A 16,985-nucleotide genomic window follows, 5' to 3' on the forward strand; every position below is an offset into this window, starting at 1 on the left:
GGGCTTACTGAGATTCCCATGCTAAAGCAAACTGCCCACATTGCAAATCTTTCTTGTTTCACCAGCATTATTTTGCAAATTTTCTGTGATTTTTTTCATGTTTAGACTTTAGAACTACCACAAAAATCACACCTTGGCACTACAAGACAGTAAAGTCTAAAATTTGTGTTTGAGCAAGAGCTGATGATCCTCTTATCCTGAACCATCCTGTGCAACTAACACACAGCTGTAGCCACTCACAACCATTTCCTAGTTATTAGGTAAGGGTAAAACTCACCTTATGTATAATAAACATAAGTTTAACCTGTTAGTTCAGGTTATTGAAGTAGCTAGTTCCAAAGCCTCAGCCATACTTTTCAGACCACAGCTCTTCTGAAGCTTCAAAATAAATGTAAGGATGATGATGTCCATCTTTTATTACAGGGTTGGTCCAGCACAGACTGAGCACCTGCTGGTACACAGCCCCTCTCAAAGCTGGGCAGTGTGACCTGAAACAGAACCGACCAGTACAAAGTTTAGAACTGACTGGGGACAAAAATGTTTTGGAAGGGGCTTGATTAAAAACTTGCCTCATCCCTCCAAAAAAAGTGAAATCCTCACAAGAGAACTCAAATCCTTAGCAGCTGGCGTCCAAAGTAGGCCAACATAGTCACAGGAGGAGCTCCTTTGCAACCTCATGCTATTATACTGCCAGTGAATAATTTCCTCAAATACGTTTGTCACTCTATTGGATACAAAAATATAACCTTGTTTGTTTGTTTTTTAAAATTATTATTTTGTAATGAAAGCATGAAGCTATTTTTTAAAACCAGACTGATGTAGCAGGGAATGTAAACCATCAAGCTGAAACACTTCAATAACATCATCTTTCTTGTCACAGATTTTTACAGCCCACGTCTAAAACTAAAATAAAATTACTTATTTTGAGGATCAGCGTTTACAAGAACAAATGCCACACACATATTGGACTTTTCACCCTCAACTAATGCAATTTCTGTTTATGTTCCCTCCAAATTAACTGAGGTATGCAATTTCCATTTCCTTTCTTCTAGCCTTTTTCAAAGGCAGAGCTGCAACACCAAATCACACACCAAGACTGAATATTCCTTAAATCTTCACTTCAGAATTCACAGGTGTACCAACCATATAATTTTAATTTAGTTGTTAGTATATACATTAACACTCAAAAATGTGATAAAAACCAAAGTAGTTTCTTTTAATAAACAGCATGATACAGACCGCAAAGATAAATAAAAAGCAGACTTTTTACAGTTTCCCATGAACATGAACTACAATAAGTATCATAGGCAGACTTTTGTTACTTGAGTAGCACAGCAGAAGGGTTAAAAAAGGGGTTGTGTTTTTTTTATTTAAAGTACTGCAAGACTATTCTCAGTATGACAACACATGCATCTTGCTGTATCTTAAATACTTTTTGGCCCATTGTTACTAAAAATGTCTTGCTTTCTACCTACTTTACCACAGACCTTTATCACAGAATGACACACACATGGCAACATCCCCCCTGCCCCAGTAGTGGTTATTTCAAAGGTAATTGTCTCATTTTGAAAAGATAATTGAAGCACTGGTGGGGTTTTTACTTTCCCTTTGATGCAGACAGGCAACTGCTCTCAACTTCAGTGAAGTTACACAGAAGCATCGAGAGCTGACACCCTCCTGGGCTCTCCTTGTACCCAAAATGCCAACAGGATCTGGGCTGCCTTAGGAGGAGCCTGCCCCTCTGCTCAGCACTGCTGAGGCCACCCCTGGAGCACTGGGCTCCCAGTCCAAACCTGACGTGAATGTGCTGGAATGGCTCTGTGAAGGGCTGCCAAGGGGATGCACAGGAGAGGAGAGGGCTGGGATTGGGATCCTGGTCAGAGAGAAAGCCTGGGGGGCTTCTGGTCAATGTACATACATACTTGGTAGGGAAGAATAAAGACAGGCAAAGCTCTTCTAAGTACCCACTGACAGGACAACAGGCAGTGGAATAGAAGACATTTCATATAAACATTATGAAAAAAAATTGGCTGTGTGTTCTTCTTTTTCAGACAGACTCTAAACCCAGCTAGGCAATGTCCTGGGCATCCTGTTCTATTGCTGACTCTGCTTTGAACAGGGTGTCTGGGCTAAATGAACACCAAAGGTCTTTGCCAGCCTCAATGGTTCTGTGAAAATTCTGCAGTTGTGTTGCCATTTACAATGACAACAATACTTACAAAATTTCAAACCCAAGAATCCAGAACTTCAGACTGCAGCCGTATATATTTAAAGCCCTTCTCTTCACCAGGGAAGTAGATTTTCATAGTGTAGTGGATATTCACAGTTAAAACTTGAAGAGGTGCAAGGGGGTAAAGAGAAAGGATGATAGTCCCAGATAACAGATCACACATTTATCTTCACATGAGAAATGAAGAATTTGGACCACAGCTGCTATAAGATAAGAAGATTAATATGTATCTTTTCATTCCTCAGCCCCGAATGAAACAGACAATTTTGGACAGCCTGGGGCAGTTGATAATTCAGGATATAGAACATTATTAATAAAGCCTGAAAACAGATTAAAAATAGTTAAAGAAACAAGGCAGAATGAGATTCCAACTATGAATATCCATATTTTGGCTCACAAGAATTAACTAAACTACAACAAACACAAAGATTCTTGAAAAAAACACCTTCTGCCTGAATTAGGCTTTCAGTGACTTCAGCAATACAATTAAGTCAGGTTTAGTTGTGTGTGGAAGAGGAGCATGACAAAATAATGCAGTTACACTGAACTGAATGGCTCCTGAAGCAGTTTAATAACTACTGGGAATCAGGCACCAGAATTTCAAAAAGAATCAAGACAGTAGAGTGTATTTTTTGCCTTCCTTCTGCTGCAGAAATATTGCATCACATACAGAAATGACAGTAAGGACACTTAAAAGACATGTACACAAACCAGTGGGGACACCAACTTCAAAGTACAGGCAGAACATTGCTTCAATTGATCTTCTCTTACAAATATTTTTGATGTTCTTACGCTCTGGGCATGTCCCAGAGGGGTGCTGGAGAGAGAAGAGAAGGGACAGAGGGATTCACCTCTGGCTTTGAGTCAGGAGCACTAACACAGCAAGAGCTCAGACTTTTCAGAGTCTATCCCATAAAGCTCAGATGTCCAGAACACTGTATGGCAAATGAAGAACAGTGATTTTTCCTGAATGTAGGTTCAACAGGTCTGTATGCTACAAACAAGTAGGAAGAGGAAACATTTAAGCTAGCAAGGAAAAAAAATATTGAAGTGTCAAGAATGAAACAAACTGTAGACAAGATTACTGTACTTTTGGAGAGCTGAAAAGGCTACTTTTAATAAAGACTATTTCAAAGTAAAATTAATAAGCGTTTAACTGGGCTGCTACTAAACATTCCCCTCCTTAAGAGAACCTTTCATACTGAATCATAGAAATAAATAATCTGGAACTCTGATATACATACAGCCTAATTCTGACTTCATATGCTGTTGTGAATCCAGAGCAATTCCAATGAAGTGAGTGTTGTATCAGCATGAAGTGAAATCAGAATTTCTCAGAGCAGAGCACCTATGGGTTTGGTTAGTGTATGCAAATAGAGAACTTCTATAGCCAATTTCCAGTTGGCTTGCCTTCATTAACACAGGTTAAAAAAAAGTAAATCTAAACAAAGAACCCCAAACCAATACCAGCTGATGGGGTGGTAAGCTACACATCATTTTGGACAGCCAGAGCCTTTCCTAAACTGAGACAACTTCCAGCACAAAATAAAAAGATGCAAATTCATTATTTGTATGAAACATGTATTGCAAAATTAAATTGGGATTCAACAACAATCTGCAACAACATCCACAGCTATATAGTGTTTTTAAAAAACATGTGTGGTTCTTCCATTCAAGTAAAACTAAAAGAATTGAAAGAAGTTAAAAAAAAACCTAGAAGCAGCAAGTTACAATTCTTTCTGTAATACCACACCGTTTTCATTAACTTGAAGTATTTTCAAGATGTCAAAGACATCAACAAAAATAGTAATTTCAAGTGGCATTTCTGATATTTGGTTTTTTTTTTTTTGAATGGGTCCAGCCCAGGTCTGCAACCTGTACAGACATGCAAAACAGGAGGAATTCATAATGACTATTAAGAACAGACATTTGAACATGCCAGTTATATAATGACAAAGCAAAGACAATACCTTCAAATTGTCAACAAACGTGGGCAACTGACCACTAAAGGGCATTTAATACTTTACAGGAAAAGGAAAATTGGATTAATACCCACAAAAAACTTGCCAAACCACCAACAGCAGGGTCATTACAAAGTTATTTTAAACCTGGTAATTTCTATATTGTCTTCAATATGCAGGCTCATATCTTTTTCACAAGATGCCAAACCACCTACAATTCTGGTTTTATTTAAAAGCCTTTTAAAAAAATTTTAAAAGTTATACTGTAAGTCTGTTTCATCTATGTAAAAACTACTAATGCACCCTTTCAGACAAAGAAGTATGCATATATAAAATCAGTACAGGTACTTTTTCTGCTACATTTAGGAAAGCAATGAATGTAATTCTAAGTAAAACTAATATGCAGCAGCCTGTTCTGTCATTATATCAAACACAGTTTCACAGCTGAAAAAGTTACTGGTTTTAAATTTTATTTCACTAAAACACCATTTCCTAATTCTTTGTGATAAAACACATGGCCCAGTCCTGGGCTCCTTGCTCTGGCAATCTTACAAGTTCTGCAGGAGCAAGGTGACCAGATTCACTTCAAGCCCAAAATAAACTACTTTAGTGTTTTGTGCATCTGATTCCCAGAACAAAGGGAGAATTTTCAAATCTCCATGATGTGGGAATAGTTAAAAATAAGCCAAATTCCAAGCTATTTCCATAAAAACTAGGACTCAGTTACAAGTGCTTTCATGGTCTGCAAGCAGATCTTCTTTCTGATACTGGGAGCAGATGACATCCTCTCATTTCCACCAGGGTAAGCAAACAGTGCCTCCACTATCCTCAGTGAAGTTACATCAGCACAGAACTGCTGTGGCAGGATACAGTAATTAGGGTTCAACACTTTGAAACTGAGAAAAGGATTGTTGTTTTCTGTGAAACACTGGCAGAATGTTTTTCAAATGCCCATCCTGGTTATGCAAAGAACTGGGTAAAGCCCAAGAGCTTCTCCTACTTGTTAAAAAAAATTGTTGAAAGCCTACAATTATCCTTAACTGTATTATGTCTATATTATTGTAACTGCATTATGTACTACTCTGAGGTTTCCTTTCTTTTACTATTTGATTCTCATAATAACTTCTAGAGCTTATGCACAACATTTCATTGGAGTAACTTCGGAAACAGAGCCTGACTCCTCATACCTTGGTCTGGGCAAAAAGGGTGCAGAATACTGTGCTTAACTGAAAGATATTTATACTCATATTTACAGAAGGGTTAGGAAGGGGCAATGTACAAACAAATTTGGCTTCATAACATCCAATAAATTTGAGTTGATCTTTTCACCCAGGCTGAAAAAGGCTGACCATTTCTTGCATAAACGAGGTAAAGCATTGTTTCAACACCAGATAAATACGGATAATATAGCACCTAATGTGATGTCTGTGCAACAGTTTTACTCAGTTAAATTAAGAATTATAGCCAACAGGGTTTCAGATTTTGTGAACTAAACTTAAACTGAAACTAATCCATTTTAAGAGCTAAACCATTATTGTGTGTTGATTGCAAAGTAATAGATACAAGGGTAACTTTGCTCTAGAAAGTACAACCAAGCTTAGCAGGAGTTAAAATATTCGTATGAACAAAAAGGAGTATGTAACAGTCAATAAAAAGAGCAATGGGAAGTCTATTGGACTACTCCAAAATATTTCATAGAGCTAAGAAAATAAAACTTCACATTTCCCATACTATTCTCAGAGCTTCTGTAGTTTTCACAAAACCAGGTTTCCCCCCACAACATCAAGTATCCATGCATGCAGTAATCAGCTGCAGGATGCTGACTCTGAAAGTGTCTTGAAAACCAAAGCCTTGGCTTTACAATCCCCGAAGTCTTTCATAACGTAATTGATTGCACATTTTTAATATATTACAATTTGCTAAATGAAGCCAACCACTCATTACCTCATCAGTACAGCCTGCACAAAGTACAGTTTATTTATATGCTTATATTCTAGTCTAACACCAACTGCCAGCATATTTTACATTACACGTGGTATTGCACTTTCTGAGTGGCACCTCGGTGTGTGTTTGCAAGTGAACAAGCTGAACCCCCAAAAGCCCCAAACCTCTGGAATTCAAGTGCTGCCAATCTAGCAAGTTTAAAATGTTAGGGTGAACATCACCCACAGAACTATTATGGGCTTTGCTAACTTTAAAAAAAAACTGTTTAGGAATTAGAAAAACAGTCCTACCTGAAGTTGTGCATAAGGGCAGTCCGAAATCCTTGGTACTCTGAACAGTTTCAAAACACAGTGCCAATTTCATTGATTGCACACATTGTAATTGTGTTAAAGGACAACAACTAGATTTACAAATATATATTACACACACACAAAACAGACAAAGCTATAAAATGTTTGGTAACTCCACATGCTTTGAGCTAGCCAACATATCTGTCTGCTGAACTGCTAATTATTGATCATATTGAAAACCTAAATTGCTGTTTCTGATATATCTTACTGGATTCAACAACCACTTCCAAAGGAGGAAAAAAGAGGAGAAATGGTAGACCCAAATTCTGAGGGTTTAAATGAGCATTCTTGGGATAGCCAGCATATCACTTCAGTAATGCAAAAAGTGATTCCCAAAAGTTTTTTAGAGACTTAGGCCAAGTTCACCTTTGGCTTTAGTGGGTATATTCCCACTACTTCACTGGTACTTGTGTCCTCTTTCACTAGGGCTGAATTTGGTCCTAGGAGTATGTCTGGTCACCTTCAGTGACATTAATGAAAACGGGAGTCTTGGACAGATAGAACTGGGTTGCAAAATTAAGAGAGTTAATATTGGACAAATCAGGTAAATAAAGAATATATATTAATAATAGTTCCTATTATATAAATAGCCTTTATAAAAAAATAATCTTTCAATAATTTTAATAACTCACCTTTCTTTAGGTTCTGGAAAACATGTATGAAAAAAATCTATTCAGTTCAAGTTAGATTAAAGCAAACCTAAGATGAACACTACAGCTCTCTGTTGCACTAAACCCAATTCTGACCATTCAATTTCCAGGTTAGTCAGTTTTTGGAGATGGTAGGGAGTTTCTTTGTGAAAGTATGAATCGCACTCCTAGAAATACCAAGCAGAAGAAACACCATACTGAGCGGGCTTATTTCCTACTGCTTTCAGAAACTCTGCAGATGACGGACCCAGAAATCAAAGGGCCACCCAAATCCCACAAATGTTAATGCCTCTGAGCACATTTAAAAGGCACTGTCCTCTAATGTTTTTAGATCTTTGAGCTTCAAAGTTCTTCCCTTTAAACTATGCTGCATTTAAGTATTTGCTATCACTTGAATTCTCTTTCCATTCTTCACAATCCAGCAGTCTCCACCTGCTGTACCAGATGTAAGGTAAGACATGATGGACTCTTATGTTCACATTAGCACTATTTTCTTTTTCCTTCTAATTTATCTTATCAAATGAGAAAAGGAAACATTCTTCCAAGTTTACCTTTCTGAGCTTAAGGCATAACATGAATCATCAAATTATAGAATATGCTGAGTTGGAAGGGACCCTCAATGATCACAGAGTCCAACTCCTGGCCCTGCACAGACACCTCAGGAATCACACCCTGGGCCTGAGAGCCGTGTCCAAACACTCTGTCAGGCTTGGGGCTGTGACCGCCTCCCTGGGAGCCTGTTCAGTGCCCAACCATCCTCTGGGTGAAAAACCTTTTCATAATATCCAATCTAAACCTCCCCTGACTCAGCTCCATGCCATTTCCTCAAGTCCTATTACTGGTCACCAGAGAGAAGAGATTGGTACCTGTGCTTCCACTTCCCTTCATGAAAAAGGTGCAGACCTTGATGAAGTCTAAGCTCAGTCTCCTCCAGCTGAACAGACCAAGTGACCTCAGCTGCTCCTCATACAGCTTCCCCTTCAGACCCCTCACCATCCTTGTGTCCCTCCTTTGGCCACTCTCTAACAGCTTAATTTCTTGTTAGATTGTGGCACCCAAAACTGCCTGCAGTATTCAAGGTGAGGCTGCCCCAGTGCAAAGCAGAGTGGGCCAATGCCCTCCTTTGCCCAGCTGGTCAGGCTGTGCCTGATGCCCCCAGGACACAGGTGGCCCTCCTGGCTGCAGGGCACTGCTGGCTCCTGTTCAACTTGCCATCGACCAGGACCCCCAGGTCCCTTTCTGCAGCTGCTGTCCAGCCTCTCACTCCCCAGTCCATACACACAACCAGGATTGCCCCATTGCAGGTGCAGAATCTGGCACTTGCCCTTGTTAAACTTCATACACTTGGTGATTGCCCATCTCTCTAATTCATCGAGGTCCCTGCACACATTGTACTAAAGCTTAATTTTTTAAGTTTATAATTTTAGTGCTATCTGAAACCCTGTTTTACATCATTTTCCAATAGTTGTCTGAACAATTCATCGCTTTTCTTGCAATAAATTCTAATGTTGTTCATGGTTTGTGCAATTCCTATGCAACCAGTCTTTGCTGCTAACAGGTATTAACAGTGCAGTACCCACAAAGCTGGGTATCAGTTCTTGTTTTCTTTGCTGTCAGTTCAGTTCAAAGCATGTTGCTTTATTGTGTGGAAGATCCAGTCCATTTTTGTTGTCCAGCCACCATGGTGAGCATCATTCATTTGCTTCATGAAGTACTCAAGAGCCTCCTGCTCAGTTTTGTCCAATGCAAGTGTCTTTCGAATGTATGCAATATCATCAAAGGACTGCAGTTCTGGCATTCCTGAGCCAAGCATCATGGAGAAAAGGTTGATGAAGAGATTGGCATGCTGTCGGATTGCTAGGTAAGCCTTATAACACATCTCCTGAAACCTGGAAGAGACAGGGGGAAAAAGCTCAGTGCATTGCTCTACTGCATGCCTATCACTGCTTCAGCTCCAAAACAGTTTTACAGGTATCCAGATGCTAAAAAAGCAGTCTTAGTCTAGTAAGAACACCATAATGTAGCTGAGAAGATGCACTCATTCTCCTACTTAGTTTATTTGTGTAAGGATTAATAGTGGTCAGACTAATACAACATCCAAAGACAGGCTTTCTAGTCTTAAACTCCATCTGCAATTCACACAACTGTTCAACAGGAATTTTTGTGAGCTCACAGGGCCATTTTTGTCACTGCTACTGACATTTCAGATTTCAAAAGGTATTTTCTGACACACTGCTAAAATGAGAGTTTTCCTGGCTATCTTCAGAGTTGCATTTCTCCTGTAGTTTTACAAAGGCAGCAACTGTTACTCTTTAGGTACTCTGAAGAATGCACTGAAAACAGGGGCATTTACTATATCACACTGGATAAGAAATACCCAGGTTAGGGGAAAAATGCAAAAGAGCTTCACTGCAGTATTCAGAAAGACACTATAATTCAAATTCTGTCTTCCATTGCCATCAACATAATTAAATTAAGATTAAAATTGAAAACTCTCAAAGACTGGATTGTTGGAAAGAGATATTAAGAATGACTACAGCAACAGATTTATTTCTTTACTGTTATTATTTTAAAGTTCTTGCTCAGCAGGTTCTGGCCATTGTCACAAACTACACAGGCCAGCTGAAGAGCTGATATCAGAACTGCTATAGGAGAGAGAAATATGGCTGGATGACCAGCAAGGCTCTGATGCACACAACACCCAACATTTAAGAATTATCAATAGCTGCAGTTCTGCCATCTCAAGAGGGTTTTAAGTGTAAAGTCAAAGAAATATCAGATGTTTGAAAAATTACCATCTTTATTCCCATGTATACTGACCCTGCAAATCTCAAGTGAGATTTCATGGACCAAAGGTCATGTAAGTGCTAAGATTACCCACTGACTTACAAGTAGATGGCTGATCTTCCACTGAGAAACTAGAACATTCCCACTGCAAGCCAATTAAAAGACTACTGTTCAGTAAAAGGTCTAATTATTAAAGGTCACCAGTACTAAAGTGCATTTTAGGTACAAAACACTCTGGAAGTTAAATGCATAAAAGAAAGCTCACCTTTCAAACTCCCTTGTTTTGGTACATTCTTGGGCTCCTTTACTAATCACTATTAAGAAGTCTTGTGTTAAGACAAATGGCACACGCTCTCTTTTGTAACCAAATTTTTTCTTCTTGTGATCGAGGAAGTGCCCAAAGTCAATGTGAAACAGCTTGGAGAGACAGAAAGGTATTTTAAGATTAATAATTCCTTGTTTAAATGAAGTTGCAGTAAAATTGATCATTTAGTTATAATTCCAAAAATTTTTTTTTTTCCAAAACAAACTCACACCAAAGTGAGGATGACCTTAGGGTATGATTTCAGAAAACATCTCTTACTTGTCCATCATCTTTGACCATGATGTTACTGTTGTGGCGATCACCAATGCCCAGGATAAAGGTGGCAACACAGTAGCCAGCACAAGAACGTGTAAACAGGTCAATAGCTGCATCATACCTATTCAACAAAAAAGAAGACACTTCCCTCAGATATTCTAGTAACACAGACATGCACATTTTTCTTTTGCAAAAGAGCAAACAAGGACAGGTAAAAAAGACAACAAAACCATAACCATATTGATGTAGTTATGGACATAATCTTGCACTTGCTGAACTTTAGTTGTCTTGAAGTTTCAATCAAAAAGAAGCACATGGCCAAGAAAAAGAGGTGACAGGCAATCTCACATGTCTCCTTTGTTCTTGTCCTTGAGCCACTGGTGCAATGTATGGCTGTTGAACTGCAGTGCTCCCTTTAAGCCTCCTTTACACTGAATCTGCATGATGGTGTGAGAGCTCCTCACCACCTCGATGAGTCCCACACAGTCACCGATCGACAAACAACCATAGGGCAGCATCCTGGAAGACAAAGGTTCATTGTTTTGTTGGGTTTTTTCCTCCTTTATAGAGAATGGTGGCAAGAGGTGGGAGAGGATATACTTTTGCAGATTCCTCTATCTGTTTACAGTTCCCCATGTCTTAAAGACTAGCCATTCTGCAAACCATTCTTGGACAAAGGCTTAATTATGCCACTCATTACAGTACTGGAGACAAAACTGTGTCCCATGAGAGATAACATAAACCAACAGGTCCTTTTGCCTAGATAAGGAAATGAAAACTGGGGCTTTCTAGACAGTGCATAGGCAGCTCCCTTCATTCCCACCTAAAAACATACCACGCAGCAAACACAAATTTGAAGGTGTAATCTGTCTAGGAACAGTTTTCCAGAAGCAGAACAGTTTATCCTGGATGCCCTGCAGAAGCTGCTGCACCCACAGACTGTCTGGAGGTGGAGAAGCTCATGCAGACTGGGAAATGTGAACTGAAGTGAAGATACCAACTACAAAGAGTCACTGCTCAGCAGGGCTGAGGATTTGGCACTTTGTTCAAAGCCAAACCTATGGACACAATCACTTGGCCACAGTGTGGCTACTTTGGCTCTTGTATCGATTCCTTGTACACAGCTCACTCAGACCCGCTTGAATGAGAATTAAGTATTTTTCAAATATGATCTCATGTTTATAAAATCCAGTAGTTTAGTTAACAAAAAAAAAAAAGTATATTTATAGCATTTATTACCCTTGGGAAAACAGAAGCAATCTCTGGGAACAAACTAACGCCAAAACCGTTAAGATCAGCATTACTTGGGAATGACCTCTAATGCTTACCGGAGATCAAGACCCTGATTTTGCCAGATGTTTTCCATAATTCGAATTATCTGAAGTGTCAGCATGTCCTGACGCAAGTCTGAAATAGTCAAACACATTAAATTTGTAAATTTTGTAATACCAGAATCTTTGGTTAGATCTTACTTTCCCTTTCCCCCCAAAACTACGTCTAAAGACGTCTAAAGGTTTGCGTGGTTTTGTGCAGATTTTGCTCCCTCAGTACAGAAAAGCAGGTTGTAGGTAGTAAAAAATGAGTATAAACTTATAGTGGTGATTTTAAAAACATACCCTAAAACCAGGACAATGGAATCACAGTTTACACACCTGTAATATCTTGAAGACATTTACAATTTTAAAGGACAAATATTAAATAGTATTGTGTTCCGATAAAAGAACAAATATTTAATAGTATCATGAGCATCTTAGAACATATAAAATTTGTACGTGACTGAGATAAATACTCATCTGTCTATGCTTAATTTTTCTGTAAAAGAAAATAGCTTTGCTCAGCTGATTTTTTTTTTTAATGTATGTATTTTATAAGCTTATAAAAACACTAAGTAAAAGGTTAGGAAAAGAGACAGGTATATAGCTTTTGAATTACACTTATCTTTCCTTACCATCTCCATTTTTAAATATTATCTCATTGTTCTGAAATAACAATTCAGACATAATATCTGGGTTTTCCCAGTTCAACCACAGCGGCCTTTTTGCAGATGACATTATCCTGCACTCCTCAAGCCTAAAAGAGAAAGGTTTCTATGAAATAGGCATACTTTGATCCTTGTACCATATTTTTCTAATACTGCTAAGTTCTACCTGTGTTGGTCAACCTCTGAACCAGCACCAAATTAAAGATGCAAAGATGACTGACAATCCACCATTTTCACTTTCAGATTCAAACTTAAATTAGTAAATGCTATGTTTGCCAAGACCAACAGAAGGGTTGTGTTGTAAGGGAATATTGTAAAAATTCCTTTGGCAATATGAGCTTCTGACAACTGGAAAAAGGACTGAAATTCCTGGCACCTTAAATGAACAACTGAAGGTGACGTTCCCTGGTTTGTTAAACCATTAGATTGACACGACTCTATTCTTTACGGATTATTCTCCTACAAATTCTATTCAGTGCACTTTGGAGATACTGACATCTACTAATTTAACAGTCAACCTCAACACTGTTATTATTACCATTACTAAACATTTACTTAAGCATTTAGACAAATTTCAAAAGTGGATACAATACCGAAGGTTTCCTAGTTGATGGGCAGGATTAAGAGGAGAGATAAAACCTTGCAAGGCATCCATGAAATCTGGACGTCTCATTTGTTCAACAAGAAACTTCATCTGCACCTGATCAATAAGCACATTCAGGTTTTGAGAACATTATTTACATGTAAATCAAGGTATCAGATTTTAGCTTTGGTTTTCAAGCATGGTTTTGCACAGTTCTTATCTAAGTACAGCCCAGCTACATATTACACAAATTGAAACCTTTAACTTTAGTTCTGTTGCCTTGAGAGCTAGACAAGGGCATTGCACAGAAAATACTGCAGCTCCCCAGGAAACAGCACCTACTGAAATTAGCATTAAAACTTTCCTCGTTGATCGAAGTAATTCCTGTGACTAAACAGCAGCACTTTTGATACCTTCTGTGTCTCATCCTTTTTTTCCTGCTTGAGAATATCTGTGAGATTAATCAACTTCTCCATGGCCTCCACCTGCCTGCTCAGGTGCTTCAGGTACATTCCACATGCTCGACAGTAGGACTCCAGAAGTAAACCAAACCTCTGACTGACAGTTTTGTTGTGCATTTCAGACCTACACAGGGAGGAATAGTTACAGCTTAGAGACAAGACCACTTAGAGGTGCCAAAAATGAAGCTGTACTTGTGATATCTTCATAGAGTCCTAAAATACATCCCCTCAAACAATCCCCTCCCTTATCCTTGGTGACACCGAGGCAAGTAGAAAACAGTACAGCAAAGATGCCTTGCTTCTATTTCTGGTCAGAAATAGAACAGAATTTTTAGGTGACGTCTAGATACAACCCAATATGTTGCAGATTGAGCTATCAAGCTCTATAAGAAGCCTTTAATAAGGAAGTAAAAATAAAGCTTTTACTAGTCATTTTTCAAAGCTTTACCTTGTTGAACTGGGTGGCTTTCTTTAGGTCTCATATATTTGTAAAGTTTTCTGAAAAAATAGATGGGGCATCAGGTAGCTAACAATATGGGAGACTTTCAGCAGTCTCAGACTACCTTGTTTTCAGAATAAACATCATTAGATAAAAACAAAGTACAAATCCAAGTACTATCAAGTAACTTTTGAAACTACAAGGCATGATTTCTGCCACCAAACTATGTATTCAAACTCTTAACCAGTATAACACAATCTTTATTTAAAGTGGTAATGTTTTTCTAAGAAAGGATATTTAGTATGTGAAACCTTTAGAATAAATAATAATTTACAGCTAATAGGAAGCCCACCACCCCTTAACATGATAATAAGCTTACTTTAAATGCCAAAAGAAGAAGTGTCCTATCCTTTGATTGGTCAGTGCCTTCTTGAGTAAAAATCTCACAAGCTGATTATCTAAATACTGCTCATATTTCAGGACCTAGTTAAGTATAAAGAGAAAATTTTAAAAAAACAGATACAGTCATTATTTCTGTGAACAATATACAAATTAAAGGCAGTTAAATAAAAAGCCATCTACGTTTTACTTTTTTTTCTGGAATGACTGATCTTGGTATTAATATTTGCATGTGTTAGGCTTTGAACAATATATGCCAACTGTTCACTGGCTGCCTCTATTTCAGGAACTTACCATCTGATGCTTGCTTTTCTGTTACCAAATATTTTAGCCTCAACTTGCTCAAAATTTTGAGAAGATGCTTCTGCTCATCCTTTCCCATATGTTAGGACAGCTGAAATAGCTGCCTGTTCCAGTTGGTGGAACAGTCTTGCATCTCTGCAGAATGTTGGCATTTAAGTACCAACAAGCAAAACCACAGCACTACAGAAAAATTAACATTGCACCTCTTCCTAAATAATCCACAAAGCAAACACACTTCTGATGACCTCTTTTTCACAACAACTTAACTTTTGCTGTACTTTAAGCCCCTGTGATCACTGGATATACACAAGACAACAAACATGCCAAAATATGCTCAGTACCTGCACCAGCTGGATTAGGTACTGAGACAGTTTGTCATCGGTCAGGGACTTCTCCAGACACCGAACTGCAAACGCTCGCACCATGGGGTCTGGGTAATTGCAGTCCAGCAGCTCCATGGCCTGCTCTGGTTTGATTGAGGGCCAGTCCTTCACCAAGCAGTACATCTGAGGGCAAGAAGAACAAGCACATTACAACTTTGCACTGCTCAGGAAGAAGCTGTAACACATTAGCTTTAATGCCATTAGAAGGCATTGTCAGACACAAACTACATCTGAGTAGAAGCTGTTTAATTGCTGTTCCTCTCAATCAACAATCTGGTATTAGTTGCCTGTTGACTTTGTTGTTTTAGCCACTCTAAAAAGAATGAAAACAAAGCCTCACATTTAACTCTAACTGACAGGTTGGCAGCATAAGAGGGATTCGAGTAATGCCAGCAAGAGGAAATCTTAAGACCAGACTGGGCTAAAGATCAAGAACTATGGACCAGAGACACCTGTCAATCATAGTGGCAACTCCAACTATTCATTCAATGTATCATGCACACATAATATGCTTTTAACTTCCAGAAGTTCTTTAAAATAGCATATTTTAAAGCTTCTTCAAAATCTAGCACTTCTTCAGTGCTTTATGTTACCTGGGCCACTTCATCTCTAGAATTCCACTTGACAGACAAAAGTAATTTGGGTAGAATTTCTGGAGTATTCACGCAATAGTGTCTGCAAAAGAGGAAAAAGAAAAGCTGCATGTACTGAACAAAACTTCTGCTTTGATAACCCCACAGCCTTGCACCTTTTTCTTCCTTTGTCAGCAAGGTGCTATCAGGATCCATCCATGCATGTAAAACTGCAGTAATAAGGAAAATGGGAGCTCATTCAACAACTTACTTTTCTCCAGATGATTATAACAAAACCACACAATGCAGATTGCTTTACAAGATTTGTGTAAAACACCAATTCCTCAGCATGGAAGAAAAGGGAGCAAAACCCATGACAAATTTGGAATGAATGGGGTGAAGTTTGATTATGCCAAGAAGGTTTTTTCTTTGGTTTGGGTTTTGATTTGCAATACCTGTGTCTCCAGAGGAAGTCCTTCTCTTGCTCAGTGATTTCAGACAAAGGGTCTCTGGTACAAATGGCTCGCAGTTGCTCCTTGTCACTCTCTGTTAATTCACTATCCCGAGCTATTCTGTTACTCTGCAGAGACAGTGACACTTTAGCCCTCCACACAACTCCTACTGCCAAACCACACACATGAAGTACAGTATTTGAACAGCCCAGCAACCACTACAGCCTGTGTCATGCAATACTATCTTGCTGTATTCACTGGTTATAACTGGGAGCTCAAAATTTAGAAAGAAGATGAAAGACTAGGCCTTTGATCTCCACAACTGCTTTTAGTCACTGCTGGCACAAGAGGAGGCACATTTCATCTAAATCAGCTGTGAGGAGAAATAGCAGCAGTTGACATCTGATGAATGACACAATGCAGCACAAAGTGAGACTGGTAATTTCTGACCCCAGCTTGGGATTGATGATAACTGTTAAAAGAAGTGAAAAGGAATTGGAACTGAAAAAGCAGAACATGTGGGATGAAGCAGGTAAATAAGAGGTAGAAGGCTGTAGGAATGCCTGAGTAACAGGAAGATGGAAAATATTATATCACAGTGTAAGACATTCCCCAAGGAGCACAGAAAACAGAACTGCTACAAGTAGAAATTAACTACATTGTTAGTGAAGTGAGTTTATCCTCCTCACCATTTTTCCTTAGTGCCACATGGAACAAAACAATGAGCTGAGAGTACAGAAGCCCAGGTGAGAGGCTGGGGAATGTTATTTACCAAGAAGACAACTGTCCATTAAGCATTTATTAAGACCCTGCTCAGTCACAGCATAAAGAGTAGAAATGCTACTCTATGATGGACATACTGCTGAGTATCAAGAGAAATCCAATGCCCACAGCCTGTTGTTCAGGATAC

At 38.7% G+C, this 16,985-nt stretch overlaps 1 protein-coding gene across 4 annotated transcripts in view; it reads right to left on the reverse strand.

Annotated features, from left to right (window-relative positions):
• Window positions 1–1,190: 1,190 nt before the first annotated feature.
• PIK3CA (phosphatidylinositol-4,5-bisphosphate 3-kinase catalytic subunit alpha) overlaps window positions 1,191–16,985 on the reverse strand; it is a 42,226-nt gene continuing 26,431 nt past the window's right edge. For all 4 annotated transcript variants that reach the window (XM_021544337.3, XM_021544338.4, XM_085587999.1 and 1 more), the window contains exons 10-21: window positions 16,079–16,203; window positions 15,645–15,726; window positions 15,010–15,174; window positions 14,346–14,449; window positions 13,480–13,651; window positions 13,077–13,183; window positions 12,451–12,572; window positions 11,831–11,909; window positions 10,851–11,021; window positions 10,506–10,623; window positions 10,188–10,339; window positions 1,191–9,024 (exon numbers count right to left, since the gene is read on the reverse strand). In XM_021544337.3, the coding sequence (XP_021400012.1) occupies window positions 8,754–9,024; window positions 10,188–10,339; window positions 10,506–10,623; window positions 10,851–11,021; window positions 11,831–11,909; window positions 12,451–12,572; window positions 13,077–13,183; window positions 13,480–13,651; window positions 14,346–14,449; window positions 15,010–15,174; window positions 15,645–15,726; window positions 16,079–16,203 (1,668 nt within the window). In that variant the 3' untranslated portion in view covers window positions 1,191–8,753. The remainder of the gene's footprint in view (window positions 9,025–10,187; window positions 10,340–10,505; window positions 10,624–10,850; window positions 11,022–11,830; window positions 11,910–12,450; window positions 12,573–13,076; window positions 13,184–13,479; window positions 13,652–14,345; window positions 14,450–15,009; window positions 15,175–15,644; window positions 15,727–16,078; window positions 16,204–16,985) is intronic.

This window comes from Lonchura striata, chromosome 9 (genome assembly GCF_050655825.1).
Source record: "Lonchura striata isolate lonStrDom1 chromosome 9, ASM5065582v1, whole genome shotgun sequence".
NCBI classification, from domain to species: domain Eukaryota; kingdom Metazoa; phylum Chordata; class Aves; order Passeriformes; family Estrildidae; genus Lonchura; species Lonchura striata.